This window comes from Leopardus geoffroyi, chromosome B1 (assembly GCF_018350155.1).
Source record: "Leopardus geoffroyi isolate Oge1 chromosome B1, O.geoffroyi_Oge1_pat1.0, whole genome shotgun sequence".
In the NCBI taxonomy this organism is placed as follows: Eukaryota; Metazoa; Chordata; class Mammalia; order Carnivora; family Felidae; genus Leopardus; species Leopardus geoffroyi.
In genome coordinates this window covers 43,506,962-43,520,403 of record NC_059327.1, presented here as the reverse complement: position 1 = coordinate 43,520,403, position 13,442 = coordinate 43,506,962, and the positions used below count along the sequence as shown (strand labels likewise).

Genomic DNA, 13,442 nt, shown 5'->3' with positions numbered 1-13,442 from the left:
CTTCTGGAACCACACTTATTTTGACAGAATGTGTTCAGTTTCTCTTTGTCCCCATAAATCACATCCTAACTCTACCCAGTACTCAGTAATTCTGTCCTTTAAGCATCTGTTTTTCTTTCACCTTATCTTACATAATTGTGAAGAATAGTTTTACAGTTAGGTGTATGATATGTTTTTTACCAGCCTAAAACGTAGGCTCTCTAAGCTAGTGAATAACTAATTTTTGGATAGGATAGCCAAGAGGATAGCTTAACCCAGACATGACTGATATTGTTGGGCTTTCAAAATATAATTGAAATGAAGAAATTATTGTACTGTATATACTGCCTCTGGGGCAAAATAGTGATGTAACAGTAGGATTGTTAACAGAGTGGTTCATTTTAAATGCCTAGCTTTTGGCAAAACAAACAGAATTTTGAGTCTCATTCTACCTACTGAAAGTACCAAACAGCATTCCAGGTTGGCAAAATTTATTCTGCAATTTAAATTCAGAAAGTCAGAATTTCAGTGTGTATTAAAATCCATGGCCATTTTACTTCTGCTGAAGATTTTCACTGGTTCAGCTTTAGATCTCTTCTGCGTGAAGATTTAGGGTCACAAAAGGCACAAGGTTCACTTGCTCATCTTGTTGGGTCCACTTGCTCCAAAGTATTAAAGACACAGCAATGTACAGAAATAAAGAGCACACAAACCCCTCTGCAGCTTATAAGTTAGTCACTATCCCTTTATATTTTGTACATGAGGAAAGGTACACACTTGATTCCCAAACACTGTTGGTTTGTCATTTCTAGTCTGCAAGGTAAAATTTGGGTTGAAAACCCAGAGTCCAGAGAAACCTTCCTAACCAAACCCATTCCCTCCAAAGAGGGAAAGTAATGGTCAGGTCTGGCATCAAGGAAGAGTTTTGAGCCTGTAGAGATGAATTCAGAAGACGTGCCTCTCTGGGCCATGACGGTTGCTCTTTTTAGTAAACAGTGCACCAATTGCTGCCATCACTTGGCATCAGCCCTCCAGTAATAAGCAAAATAAGGTCAACAAACCACCAAATCCCAAGTCCCCCAAGTGTCAACAGCTTCCCTACTGCTGTGCCAGTGTGTCCCAGACAGAAACGATCCACTCCAAAACATCCCAGGAAGAAAGAGTACAGTAAAGTGGTTATGAAGTAGTGTCCAGTATATCTAGACAGAAGGAATGAAAAGGAAGATGTTTACCACATGAAAATTAAAACATTTAATGATTAATGAACTTAACATAAGTGAAGAGATAGTGTAGCAGTTCCTCTGTGGCCTCGGATATACCTCCCACCGGCGCCCCACACCCCCCCCACCCCCCCCCCCCCCCCCCCCCCCCCCCCCCCCCCCCCCCCCCCCGCCACCTGAAGAAAATCTCTAGTTGGTCTAGTGTTGTAAAAGAGCACTACCTGGGACCTATAGGAACAAATACGGATTTGGATTAGACAAGAAACAGTCAAGCACATTTGCTCTGTAGTCTGGTAGAGGGGAGTCTGGGCCCGCATCCTTCCCTGACACAGGCAGGCTCCTGAGGCTGCATTTCTGAATACAGTTCTCTAAGGAAGTGCTGTCGTGTTTCATCAGGTGAACACTGATCTCCGTATACCCTTCTGCTGTTTTGTGGCAACTAAAAGTGAGGTTTCTTCAATAAGGACTTGGGTCTTACATACTGCAATGACACTCAATTGCAGTTGCCCTAATATCACTAAACATCACAGACTCTTCATTAGCAAATGATGTACTTTCTGTGCCTTCAAGCAAAATTTACAGAAATGACCCTAATTCTTTTTTTTTTTTTTTTTCCCAACGTTTATTTATTTTTGGGACAGAGAGAGACAGAGCATGAACGGGGGAGGGGCAGAGAGAGAGGGAGACACAGAATCGGAAACAGGCTCCAGGCTCTGAGCCATCAGCCCAGAGCCCGACGCGGGGCTCGAACTCGCGGACCGCGAGATCGTGACCTGGCTGAAGTCGGACGCTTAACCGACTGCGCCATCCAGGCGCCCCGAAATGACCCTAATTCTTTAAGATAAACTTATTTCAAGGAGAGAAACCCACACTTTTCATAATAAAACCTTTACTCCTGAAATACTAAGGCTATTTTCACAGGATTTATACCTATCATAAGAATTTTGGCACTAGATCATCTGGTCCAACTCCTTTATTCTGTAGGTTAGGGAGGGATTTAGTCTCTCGGCATCCAAAGGCACTTAGCTAGTTGATGAAAGAGACATTTAAAACTTCTGGCCTCTGGTCCAGGATCCTCTCTGTTTATAACCACATTGCCCCTGTCCATGGATTATGCACAGTAGTAATCATGTTGCCCCTTTAACACTTTAAAAAAAATTTTTTTTTAATATTTATTTATTTTTGAAAGAGACAGAGACAGAATGCGAGTGGGGGAGGGGCAGAGAGAGAGGGAGACACAGAATCCAAAGCAGGCTCCAGGCTCCGAGCTGTCAGCACAGAGCCCGATGTGGGGGCTCAAACTCATGGGCTGTGAGATCATGACCCGAGCCGAAGTCGGGCGCTCAACCAACTGAGCCACCCAGGTGCCCCTAATTAACACTTTTTAAAAAATGTTTTATTTATTTTTGAGACAGAGAGAGACAGGGCGAGTGGGGGAGGGGCAGAGAGAGGGAGACACAGAATCCAAAGCAGGCTACAGGCTCTGAGCTGTCAGCACAGAGTCTGATGCAGGGCTTGAACTCACAAACCGTGAGATCACTGACCTGAGCTGATGTCGGATGTCAGACGCTTAACTGACTGAGCCACCTAGGTGCCCCATTTAACACTTAAAAGAAAAAGTCACATCAAGAGATGACAAGAAAAACAGCTGTACCTCTAAGTACCAACCAAACCACTGAAAGTAACACTTACTTTATACAAGGTTTATTCTCTCGTAGGAAAGTCCTAGGACTGGCACATTCAATCCCATCTAGGGCCCGGCACTGGACCGAAGTGTGTTCCACGTCACTGTAGGCCTGACCACCAAACTGTGCCATAACAACCAAAACAAACAATCCAAACTCACCAAAGCAAGTAAATACAAAATATATCTTTATATTCATTAATAAAAGGTGACTCAGGACAATAATTATACTAACAAAGTTGGGGTAAAGCTGTGTTCAAGAGCAAGGAATTTAGTGATTCAAGGGGATTTTAAACTATTCCACCCTAATTGTGCATTGTTTTAAGTAAACTTTTTTTTTTCTTCTTTGTGACTGGCTTCTTTAATAATATAGTAAAAACCTTTACAATCAGTTTCATTAAATGCCATTTAGAACAGATGGACACAATGCTTTAATTATCCTATATTTACAGGAAAAAGAACATATTCTGGAGCGTTTGGAAATGGGTATTTAAAAAGTCAATGTGTATTAGAAGTCTGCTTTATATATTATAAATGAACATAATTAGGAAAAAACTCAGAATATCAGCTGACTCAGAATTCTATTTAGGTCATGAATGTGTGATTATCAAATATGTACAGTACATTTTTTTATTAGCTTAAATTACAGCAAAAAAATTTCAGAACAGGACCTGTTACCATTTATGTAACTGAACTCTAGTAGAGAAAGCACAGCTGTACATTCTCCCCTGGCACCTTATTAAGTACTGACTAGTATTTTCATTGGAGCATCCTCAAAGGGAAGGGACTTGGAAATCATACCTTCCCTGGGATTCAGGTGCCTGAGTACTGGTTCTCTAGGACTTCTGGGGAAAGTAGCAGTTTGAGTGCCTTCACGGGATCAACTCAGTTTTTAATTAAAATGGGCAAAAGTAAGTGATCTCTATATAATGCTAACTCAAACCTTCATTGATAATTATCAATAGAACAAGATCTCATTGTATTGAAAATACTTCTTTACACATGATTGCAGTAAGAGTTGCTTTTTTGGTCTTGCTACTTTCAGGTTTATTCCTTTGTCTCTGATTTAGTATAAACAATGTTTTCCCATAACTCTCTTATACCTGATTGAATCTTGACTTGCATTATGCTGCATAATACGAGGGGAAGGTACATGAACTTGACTGGTTTTGGGGACACTAAGTAGGATGTTATTAATGGAAATGAATGGCTTTTTTCCATCAAGAGGCCACTGTTACCAAAGGCCTCTCCTTGAATACTATAACCTCCTACAAAGGCACATACTGATAGACCCCATCTATTTCCTAAGAAAACAGGAAGTAGATGGCAACTGCTTGCCTGGTGAAAAGAACGACCACTGCCCCAAATGCACGTGTAATAAAGATACAGCTCAATCCATTATTGGTTTTAGAAAGTGCATAAACCTTTCTTTTGCTCTTTCAGCCAACTGCACACTTGAAAGATAATGAGGAGGTTACATAATAGCTTTCTATCAGTCAATCTCAATGGCCCAAAGAATCAAAGACAGGTTAGTCTGTGCACCTGGGTAGTTTTGGCACAGACACTGCTTCTTCCTGAGGAAGTGAAATGTCTTGTTCAGTTAATGACCCTGGCCATGATGGAAATTTCCAGTAAGTCATTCTAATAGAGTCTACAAAAAGGTAACTTCATACCCCTATACTTTTATTATAACAGCATTTACCTAGTACTATTTCTCTATGGAAGAGTTTGCTTATAAAACAAAATAAAAACCCACCTTGAGACAACCATAACCGAGTTCCTGGGATGCAGTTGCATTTCCAACATGATCCACTGGGTCGTCACATTCTATAAATTCATCAGGTCTGTAAATCACCAGTAAGATCATGATCACCATCTCATATGGTTTTTGCAAATGGCTGTTTATGTATATATAAACAAAACAAGCAAGAGACATTGCTTCAAGTTTTCTAGGGTTTAATTTCATTCTGACTGTACCCAAGAGTTGCTGTCAATCAGACTGAAGAACAGCAGGTCAAACAGCTATCCTTTAATTGGGGGGAAGGGAGTGTTTCTGGTTGATTTCTACATGGATTCTACTTCTGCCAAGGCTTCCTCTTCCCTAGGCAAAGAGCCACAAGGCTATGGGAGCAAAATTGAAGCCAAAGGATTCCCAGTTCTCTTTTGCATTTTCCAAACGCCTTTTCTTATGGACTAAAAAGAGATGTTAAAAAGTTGGTTCTGCAACAGGATATTGCTTTTTAAAAAAAGAAAGTGGCTTGTAGGCAAGGATAAGTAATTTACTCCATTTGTGCCTCAGTACCAGCACATACGACGGATTCTCCTTCAGTTAAAGGGAGCAGGATAGAGAAGGCACAACCTCGTACCCTTCTTCCGGAGGCTATATGAGGTCACTCCTTCCTAGTTTTCCTTTTTCGGGATCCCAAAGGATCTGCCACTGACACACAAGGTTTTCCCCTGCACGGGTGAGAGGAGTGAGAAACCTGTCATGGTATTTACCTCCCGCGTGTTGACTATCAGGTCCTCAGGTGAAGAGGGTCTGAAAAAAAAAGCAGCCTCCCTTCCCCCCCAACCCCAACACCCATATATCCCTGGCCCCATCTCCATCTCCACCTCGACGACTGGGTAGCTTACAGGTAAGAGCAAAGGATGACTGGAGACTGGGGGTCGCCATATTCCCAGCTCGGAGCGCCGGCGGAGCCCTCTGGGTGGGCGGCGCCAGCGGATGTGAGCTCGGGCTCGGCGGTAGCGTTGTGTGAGTGGCTCCGAGAGACACAGTGAAGCAGAAGTAGATTCCCCAGCAGCAAAGCCGCCTGGCCGCACAGAAGTAAGTAACTCACCGGGCAACCACCCAGCACCATCTTCCCGGGCCCAGTGGAAGAGACCCGACCTCAACAGCAAAGCTCGGCCGGCACAGCCGACCCAAGGTAGTCCTGCCAGGTCAGGCCTCTCCTCGCGTAGCCCCACTCCTCGCCACCAAACAGCCAATGGGTGTGCTCCGCCCAATGCCCGCAAACCAATCAGAAAAGGCTGCGCAGCGGGCGGGGCTGCCCTTCGCTTTTCCTCAATTCCGCTTCTGGGTCTTGCGCTCCACCTCTGGGTACTTCCTCCAATTAGGTCCTTCTACGCCCAAAGTAGGCGGGCCTGGAAGCGGAGGGGGAGGGACATAAATGGTAGTGGGCGGGGCAGTTAGTGTGAATGGGCGGGGTAGGCTAGTGAGGGTTTTAGCGGCTGGGACAGAAATCCCCTTCTCCCGCCGGCGACTGGATTTTTCTTTACGTCAGCGTAGCGAGCGCGATGCCGGGAGCGAGCTCGGACTGGAGCCAAGTTGCGTCAGTGCCGAGCGCGTGCTCGTTCCAGGCGCGCGCATCTCGGCCAGCTCTGGGGCCCCGTCTGGGTTGGGAAATGATGGAGCACGCTGAGGCAGAAGCGACCGAGTGTTGAGTGGAACCTGCGGAATCTGCCGCGATGGGATCGGGCGCGGGCTCGCCCTTTGGGGTCCTCCGCTTCCGGTGGCTGCTGTTGTTTGGCTTGGTGGGCCCAGTCCTCGGTGGGGCTCGGCCAGGTGGGTGTCCGCCCCCCCCAGGGACCTCTGAGATTTCTGTTTCTAGGGCTGGGACGCTCGGAGTTACCCTGTGGTGTCTGGGAGCAGAGGGGCCTGGCTGGGGACTGGACCTGGGGTCGGGAGGCGGAGCCACTCCAGCTTGTGTGTGGACAGTTCTCAGACCCGAAGCTCGGGGTCTGGCGCCCCAGACCCTTGTCAGCATTCTCCTGCCTGGTTCCTCTTCCTCCGTCTCCTGGTCGGCGGAGCTTTTTGCATTGCGCCCCACCCCCATCTCGTCATAACTGGGTCCCCCAGACTCTCTTGGGACTTCTCTGGGACCTACTCTGACCTCAGGGAGTCGGCTGAAAGCTTTGGAGTCTGAGTGCGCGCCGAGGGTGTGTTCTTGTTTGAACTGCTTTGAGAAATGGAGCTTCGTTTTGCTTGTAGAGTTAATGTCACTCGGAAATAGACTGGGAGATGGAACTTTTGCTCCAGGTTATCATAATTTGAAATTTTGACGTTCTTTTTAATAGCGGAGTCCCTTGTAGGTTCACAGAGCTAAATTTAGTGATGGAATAAAGGGGGGTCGCCCATTTGTCTTGGGCCATTTTTTTGCTGTAGCAAAGAGTACTTCTTTTTGGAAGCGAGGTGCTGTGTTTGTATAGCCAAACAGTCTTTTATCTGTGGTTTTACTGGGTTCATAATGTCTTAAATCCGTAAAAATAATCCCTGCTCTGCTTAACTCACGGGATTACCGTAAGAATTAAATCATTTATGTGAGATCGCCTTTGAATTGTGAAACTTCCCTTGAATATGTAAGGTATTTATACTGGAGATGCCCAGACATAGTGGAAACAAATTGCTAACACTCTAGCTTGTTTCTGGAAACAACTTCTTTGTTTATTTTGGCTCTTGCGTTAAATTATTGTTTGCATGGCTGTATTTCCTTTATTAGCCCTAAAGTATGGAGAATGAGGGTTTTTACTGAATCGTTGCCTTGAGAGTTGTGCAAAGGTGATGATAGAAGATTTCAGTGTAGGACTGCTGACCTTCAGGAAATTAATTAAATTTTTTTCTTACTTTTTTTTTTCCAATTAAGTAAAGTTGCCCCATTGTTGAAATTTTGAAGCTCTAAATACTAAAACTTTATTGAATGGGAAGACACCATATCTTTTTTGGTTAAGACTTTCTGCTGTGCTTTTCTTAGATGGTTAACATTTATCAGTAGGTAAGGTGTAGTATATTACCCATCTGGAGTTTTAGTAATCCATGATTTTCAGTGTTTGCAAATATAAATAGGACTATATATAGTATATGTTTATTTATATATAGTGTATGTTTATTTATTTATTTTGAGAGAGAGAGCATGGGCGAGAGCGTGAGCACATGCGCACCCATATGAGCAGAGGAGGGGCAGAGGGAGAGGGAGAGGGAATCCCAAGCAGGCTCTATCAGCTGTCAGCCTGGAGCCCAGCGTGGTGCTTGATCCCATGAATGGTGAGATCATGACCTGAACCGAAATCAAGAGTTGGATACTTAACAAACTTAGCCACCCAGGTGCTCCAATATTAATGTATGTATTATTGCATACCTGCATATAGATGAATGGAATACCCTTATGGCTTTTAACTGTGGCTTTAACAATTTACGGCCAGTCCCTTCATTTAAGCATGGGTATACTTTCAAAATTTAGTCAACATTTATCGAACTCCTATGAACAACATGCTTAATGCTTATGGAGGGACAAAGGTGAATAAATGTGCTAAGACTTTCTGGGTGATATATAAAATCTCGGGGGAGGTTTTATAGTGTAAGTGGTATTTGAACTCATGTACATTAGGGAATGTTCAAGGAAAAGGATATGAGTTCATTCTAAGGGGAAAAAACTTTTTACAAGAATATGGAAGGATGAAAGAACATGACTTGTTAGGGAATGATGAGAATGTCTGCAGGCAGTCTACATGAAAGGGAGGCTAGGAAGAAACTAAGATAAGTTAGTACCAGTTGGAGAGCGCCTTCTATTCATGCTAAGAGGTTTGGACTTTACCAAGAAGTTCTTTGGGCAAAAAGGGTTTCAAATATGGGTGTGATATAACTAGATTTGCGATTAAGATAACTGGCAAAGGCAGTAGAGGACAGAATATAGGAGGGAGAGACTGGAGGCTGTGAGAGACCATTTGAGAGGCCTTTGTAATAGTGTGCAGTGAGTCAACTCATGTTTCCCTAGGGGAATGTTCTTCCAAAATCAGCTGACTAAATTTTTGCAATACAGGATGTTTAAAACATGCACTGAAACATTTTCTGCTAATGAAGAATTTGAGGACTCAGTAAGTACCACCCACACATTAGTAACACTAAAAGCTAAACAGCCTTTGGTAGGATCATTTGTAACGTGTCAATGAGGAAATGCAGTATAAATTCCAAAGGGCTGACACTTACAGTAAACTTAAAAAAAAAAAAAAAAAAAAACTGAGGCTGACAAAGGTAACTTTGTATCATTGTGAAAAAATAACAAAGGGAATTGGGTGTGAAACCGTTTCTGATTTTCTCTTTTAAGGTAGTAGTTATGATGCAGACCCTAGAATTTTTTTCTTTTTTTTAAGACTAGCATTCTAAAGACGTTGAGTTTTAAAGCTTACTCATGGTGAATCACTATAAAACGAACTATGTAGAAAGAGCTTAAGTCCATACTCATTTTGTTTTTGGGTGCCAGCAAATTATTTGAATTTGATATCTTTGTGTTTTTGCTGTATCGGAGAATGCAGTCTTCTAAATTTAAAGATAGTCTGATTTTCCAACTTTAAGTAAAAAATAAAACTCTTATAATTAAAATATATACAAAACAAGTTGCCGGGTTCAAAATAGTTTTCAAAAAGAATTTTGAATTTTATCTTACCAAAGTTGACTTTATATCTGCTTTTTGTTAAAAATCCTGGTTTATTAGAAAATTTCCCCAAATATGCAAGCTCTAAGTAATTGAAAGCTTTTTCTTGGAATATGCACAAGCACTGATACATGACATAACTATAGCCTCATGGTATTTTTCTCCCCCTTTGATACGTAGTATATCTCAGAGTTTTGGAGTTATGCCATCCTTAGAGTCAGTGCTATAGGACTGCCTCATAAATAAATCTAATTGTATGGTCTTGTTTGTATATTGAGAGATTATTCTAGTTTCTTTTACATTTTGTGACATTGTTATTTTAGTCTAGTCATTTTTCTGAAGTGATCCTGCATGAGATACTGCTTGAATCAGACCTTTTAAGAGCGAGTTAGGAAACCTGAGAAGTTCACTTAATTTGGTCAGGTTTAAAAATTTTTTTAAACATTTATTTATTATTGAGAGACAGACACAGAGCATGAGCCAGGGAGTGGCAGAGAGAGGGGGAGACACAGAATCCGAAGCAGGTTCCAGGCTCTGAGCTGTCAGCACACAGCCCGATGCGGGGCTCGAACCCATGAACCTCGAGGTCACGACCTGAGCCGATGTCGGACGCTTAACCAACTGAGGCACCCAGGTGCCCCAATTTGGTTAGTTTTAATTTTTTTTTTTTTTCAACGTTTATTTATTTTTTGGGACAGAGAGAGACAGAGTATGAACGGGGGAGGGGCAGAGAGAGAGGGAGACACAGAATCGGAAACAGGCTCCAGGCTCTGAGCCATCAGCCCAGAGCCTGATGCGGGGCTCGAACTCACGGACCTCGAGATCGTGACCTGGCTGAAGTCGGACGCTTAACCGACTGCGCAACCAGGCGCCCCCTTGGTTAGTTTTTAAATCTGCAGTTGTTTTTGTATTTGTTTATATTTATCTTAAGGATTACAGTATTTTAGTTTATAAGTAAGCGATGCCACTGCCAGACATTTGTCATACTGTAGGACAAAATCCACTCCCAAATAAGGGAAATGCCTTTTTCCCATTGACACATTTCTCTTTTAATGAGGTTTTTACTCATTTTAGGAGGTTTCCCCCCTTTCCTTTTTGTAGCTCCTTAAAACCCTCGTGCAAGTAGACCCCTGGAGAGCCTGTTCCATGGGCTTCATTGACACATTGGAATCCTGTTGTGAATAGAAGCTCTGATCCCAGCTACCTGAGAGGGTGGCTAAGCAGTGTACAGTACAACCATTCAATGAAATATAAGCATTGCCCACATGAAAAGATGCTCAACGTCGCTCCTCATCAGGGAAATACCAGTCAAAACCACACTGAGATACCACCCCACACCGGTAGAGTGGCTAAAATGAACAAATCAGGAGACTATAGATGCTGGAGAGGATGTGGAGAAACGGGAACCCTCTTGCACTGTTGGTGGGAATGCAAATTGGTGCAGCCGCTGTGGAAAACAGTGTGGAGGTTCCTCAAAAAATTAAAAATACATCTACCCTATGACCCAGCAATAGCACTGCTAGGAATTTACCCAAGGGATAAAGGAGTGCTGATGCCTAGGGGCACTTGTACCCCAATGTTTATAGCAGCACTTTCAACAATAGCCAAATTATGGAAAGAGCCTAAATGTCCATCAACTGATGAATGGATAAAGAAATTGTGGTTTATATACACAATGGAGTACTACGTGGCAATGAGAAAGAATGAAATATGGCCCTTTGTAGCAACATGGATGGAACTGGAGAGTGTTATGCTAAGTGAAATAAGCCATACAGAGAAAGACAGATACCATATATTTTCCCTCTTATGTGGATCCTGAGAAACTTAACAGAAGACCATGGGGGAGGGGAAGGAAAAAAAAAGGGAGGGAGGCAAACCATAAGAGACTCTTAAAAACTGAGAACAATCTGAGGGTTGACGGGGGTGGGAGGGAGAGGAGGGTGGGTGATGGGTATTGAGGAGGGTGCCTGTTGGGATGAGCACTGGGTGTTGTATGGAAACCAATTTGACAATAAATTTCATATAAAAAAAAAAAAAGAAATATAGCATTGCCCCTAAAATGACAAATATGTGGACCATGTGGATTTCTAGAAAATTGATATAAAAGATGTTAATCTTGAAAATAAAGCATAATTCAGGTTGTAGATGATAATTAACAATTAGGAAATCTATGTATGTATAGATATAAAGGTAAAAAGTCGTTTACTCAACCCTGTACCAGGGTAGGAAACATATGATCAATAAGATTATCATCCTTACTAGATATATCATCCTTTGTCTCAAAAAACTTAAATTCCTTGCTAGAGGAACTTAAGTTCTTGAGGGCATTAAATCTTATAAGTGGTTGGTGGTTTTCCCAAAGGGGCATTTTTTTTTTTAAGATTTTTTTTTTAAGTTTATTTATTTTGAGAGAGAGAGAGTGAGTGAGCAGGAGGGGCAGAAAGAGAAGGGAAGAGAGAATACCAAGCAGGCTCTGCACAGTCAGCACAGAGCCCATTGCGGGGCTGGAACTTACAAACCATGAGATCATGACCTGAGCCAAAACCAAGAGTTGCACAGTTAACCGACTGAGCCACCCATGTGCCCCTGTTTATTTTTAAATGTGAAGACAAGTAAATGTGGAAAGAAATTACAACACTCAAAAAATGTAAAAAGGTAGGACATAGCAGTGGCAATTATAATTTTTAAAATATAGTTATTAATATATGATATATATCATATATATATACACACTTGGGATTGACCTTTTGAATGAGATGGAAATATGTGGCTCAAAATAACAGTGTTTTATGGATCTAATTACAATAATTTCTCTTCAAGAAATAATTTGGGCAACAGAATTATTTTGTTTGTACTATATGTGGCACTTGGGTTTATCTTCTACAGTGAAAATACTTAAAGGTGGCTGTTTGTTTATATAATAGGCAGGAAGGAAAGGAGAAAAGCCCATGTTTATTTGCTTTGCAATTAAGTACAATTCTTTTAACTTGTTGCCGTCTACTACAGTTACTATTATGAAACATAGACTTTCTCCAAAACAGAGTTCATAGAAAGATCTAAGGAGTTAGAGGAAGAAAAGTGCAACTAACATCCTTTCTTTTCTTTCACTAAGTTTAAGACTCTTTAAGTTTCATGTTTCAGCTCTTATTTTTGTCTCTAGCCCATGTTTCCCGGTAATGTGGTTTTTGACAGTGTGCTTATTTGTCAAATTCTAAAATAACAAATTTGTATTCTCCATCTAGTTGATTGTATTGAGGTTTGTATTTTCATTGTGAACTATATCTTTATACCAGTGATTTTCAACTGGGGGCAGTTTTGCCCACAGAAAGCATGTGGGGGATATTTTTAGCTGTCACACTGTTGGTTCTTCTGGCATGTGGTGGGTAGAGGCCATGAATGCTACTAAACATCCTACATTGCACAAGGCAGCCCCCCACAGCAGTGGATTTTCTGGTCCCAAATGTCAGCAGTGATGAGGTTGAAGCTTTATACAAATAATGTGCATATACTTACTTTATAGTAACATGGGGAACATATTGTTTTGGTTCCCATGAGAAGGTTGCCTCTATTTGGAATAAAAAAAAAAAAAAAAAAAGAGAAAGGAATTTTGGAAAAAATATGTGCAATTTCTTATGATGTTCTGGAACTCCTTATGGGACTCAGAAAGATCCTTGGATTTTATTTTATTATTATTATTATTATTTTTTTAATTTTTTTTTTCAACGTTTATTTTATTTTTTTGGGACAGAGAGAGACAGAGCATAAACGGGGGAGGGGCAGAGAGAGAGGGAGACGCAGAATCGGAAACAGGCTCCAGGCTCTGAGCCATCAGCCCAGAGCCTGACGCTGGGCTCGAGCTCACGGACCGCGAGATCGTGACCTGGCTGAAGTCGGACGCTTAACCGACTGCGCCACCCAGGCGCCCCTAGATCCTTCAATTTTAAAACCAAGAAGTCAGTATTGGAATAATGGCTCTGCATACAGAAGTTTTTTTTGGTTGCTAAAATTTTGAAAGTCTTATTAAAAATAAAGGATAATTGTGGTGCTGTTTTTTTGTTTTTTTTCCTATCAAGAATTATATTTTAAAATGAAAAGGACAGAAAGAATGTTACTTTCCTATACTGGATTGTT

At 41.9% G+C, this 13,442-nt stretch overlaps 2 protein-coding genes across 3 annotated transcripts in view; one reads left to right on the top strand and one right to left on the bottom strand.

The window, feature by feature from the left end:
• Positions 1–453: 453 nt before the first annotated feature.
• On the bottom strand, positions 454–5,884 carry TM2D2 (TM2 domain containing 2). Its single transcript, XM_045459964.1, has 4 exons — positions 5,518–5,884; positions 4,640–4,727; positions 2,892–3,007; positions 454–1,178 (listed from the first exon to the last, which is right to left on the bottom strand). The coding sequence occupies exons 1-4, from the start codon at positions 5,742–5,744 to the stop codon at positions 965–967; spliced, it is 645 nt and encodes a 214-aa protein (XP_045315920.1). The 5' UTR covers positions 5,745–5,884; the 3' UTR covers positions 454–964.
• A 217-nt stretch (positions 5,885–6,101) lies between these two features.
• Positions 6,102–13,442, top strand: part of ADAM9 (ADAM metallopeptidase domain 9) — a 151,226-nt gene continuing 143,885 nt past the window's right edge. The window contains exon 1 of one of the 2 annotated variants that reach the window (XM_045459872.1): positions 6,102–6,448. In XM_045459872.1, coding sequence (XP_045315828.1) covers positions 6,352–6,448 — 97 coding nt within the window. In that variant the 5' untranslated portion in view covers positions 6,102–6,351. The remainder of the gene's footprint in view (positions 6,449–13,442) is intronic. The other variant, XR_006707996.1, reaches the window with a different exon arrangement.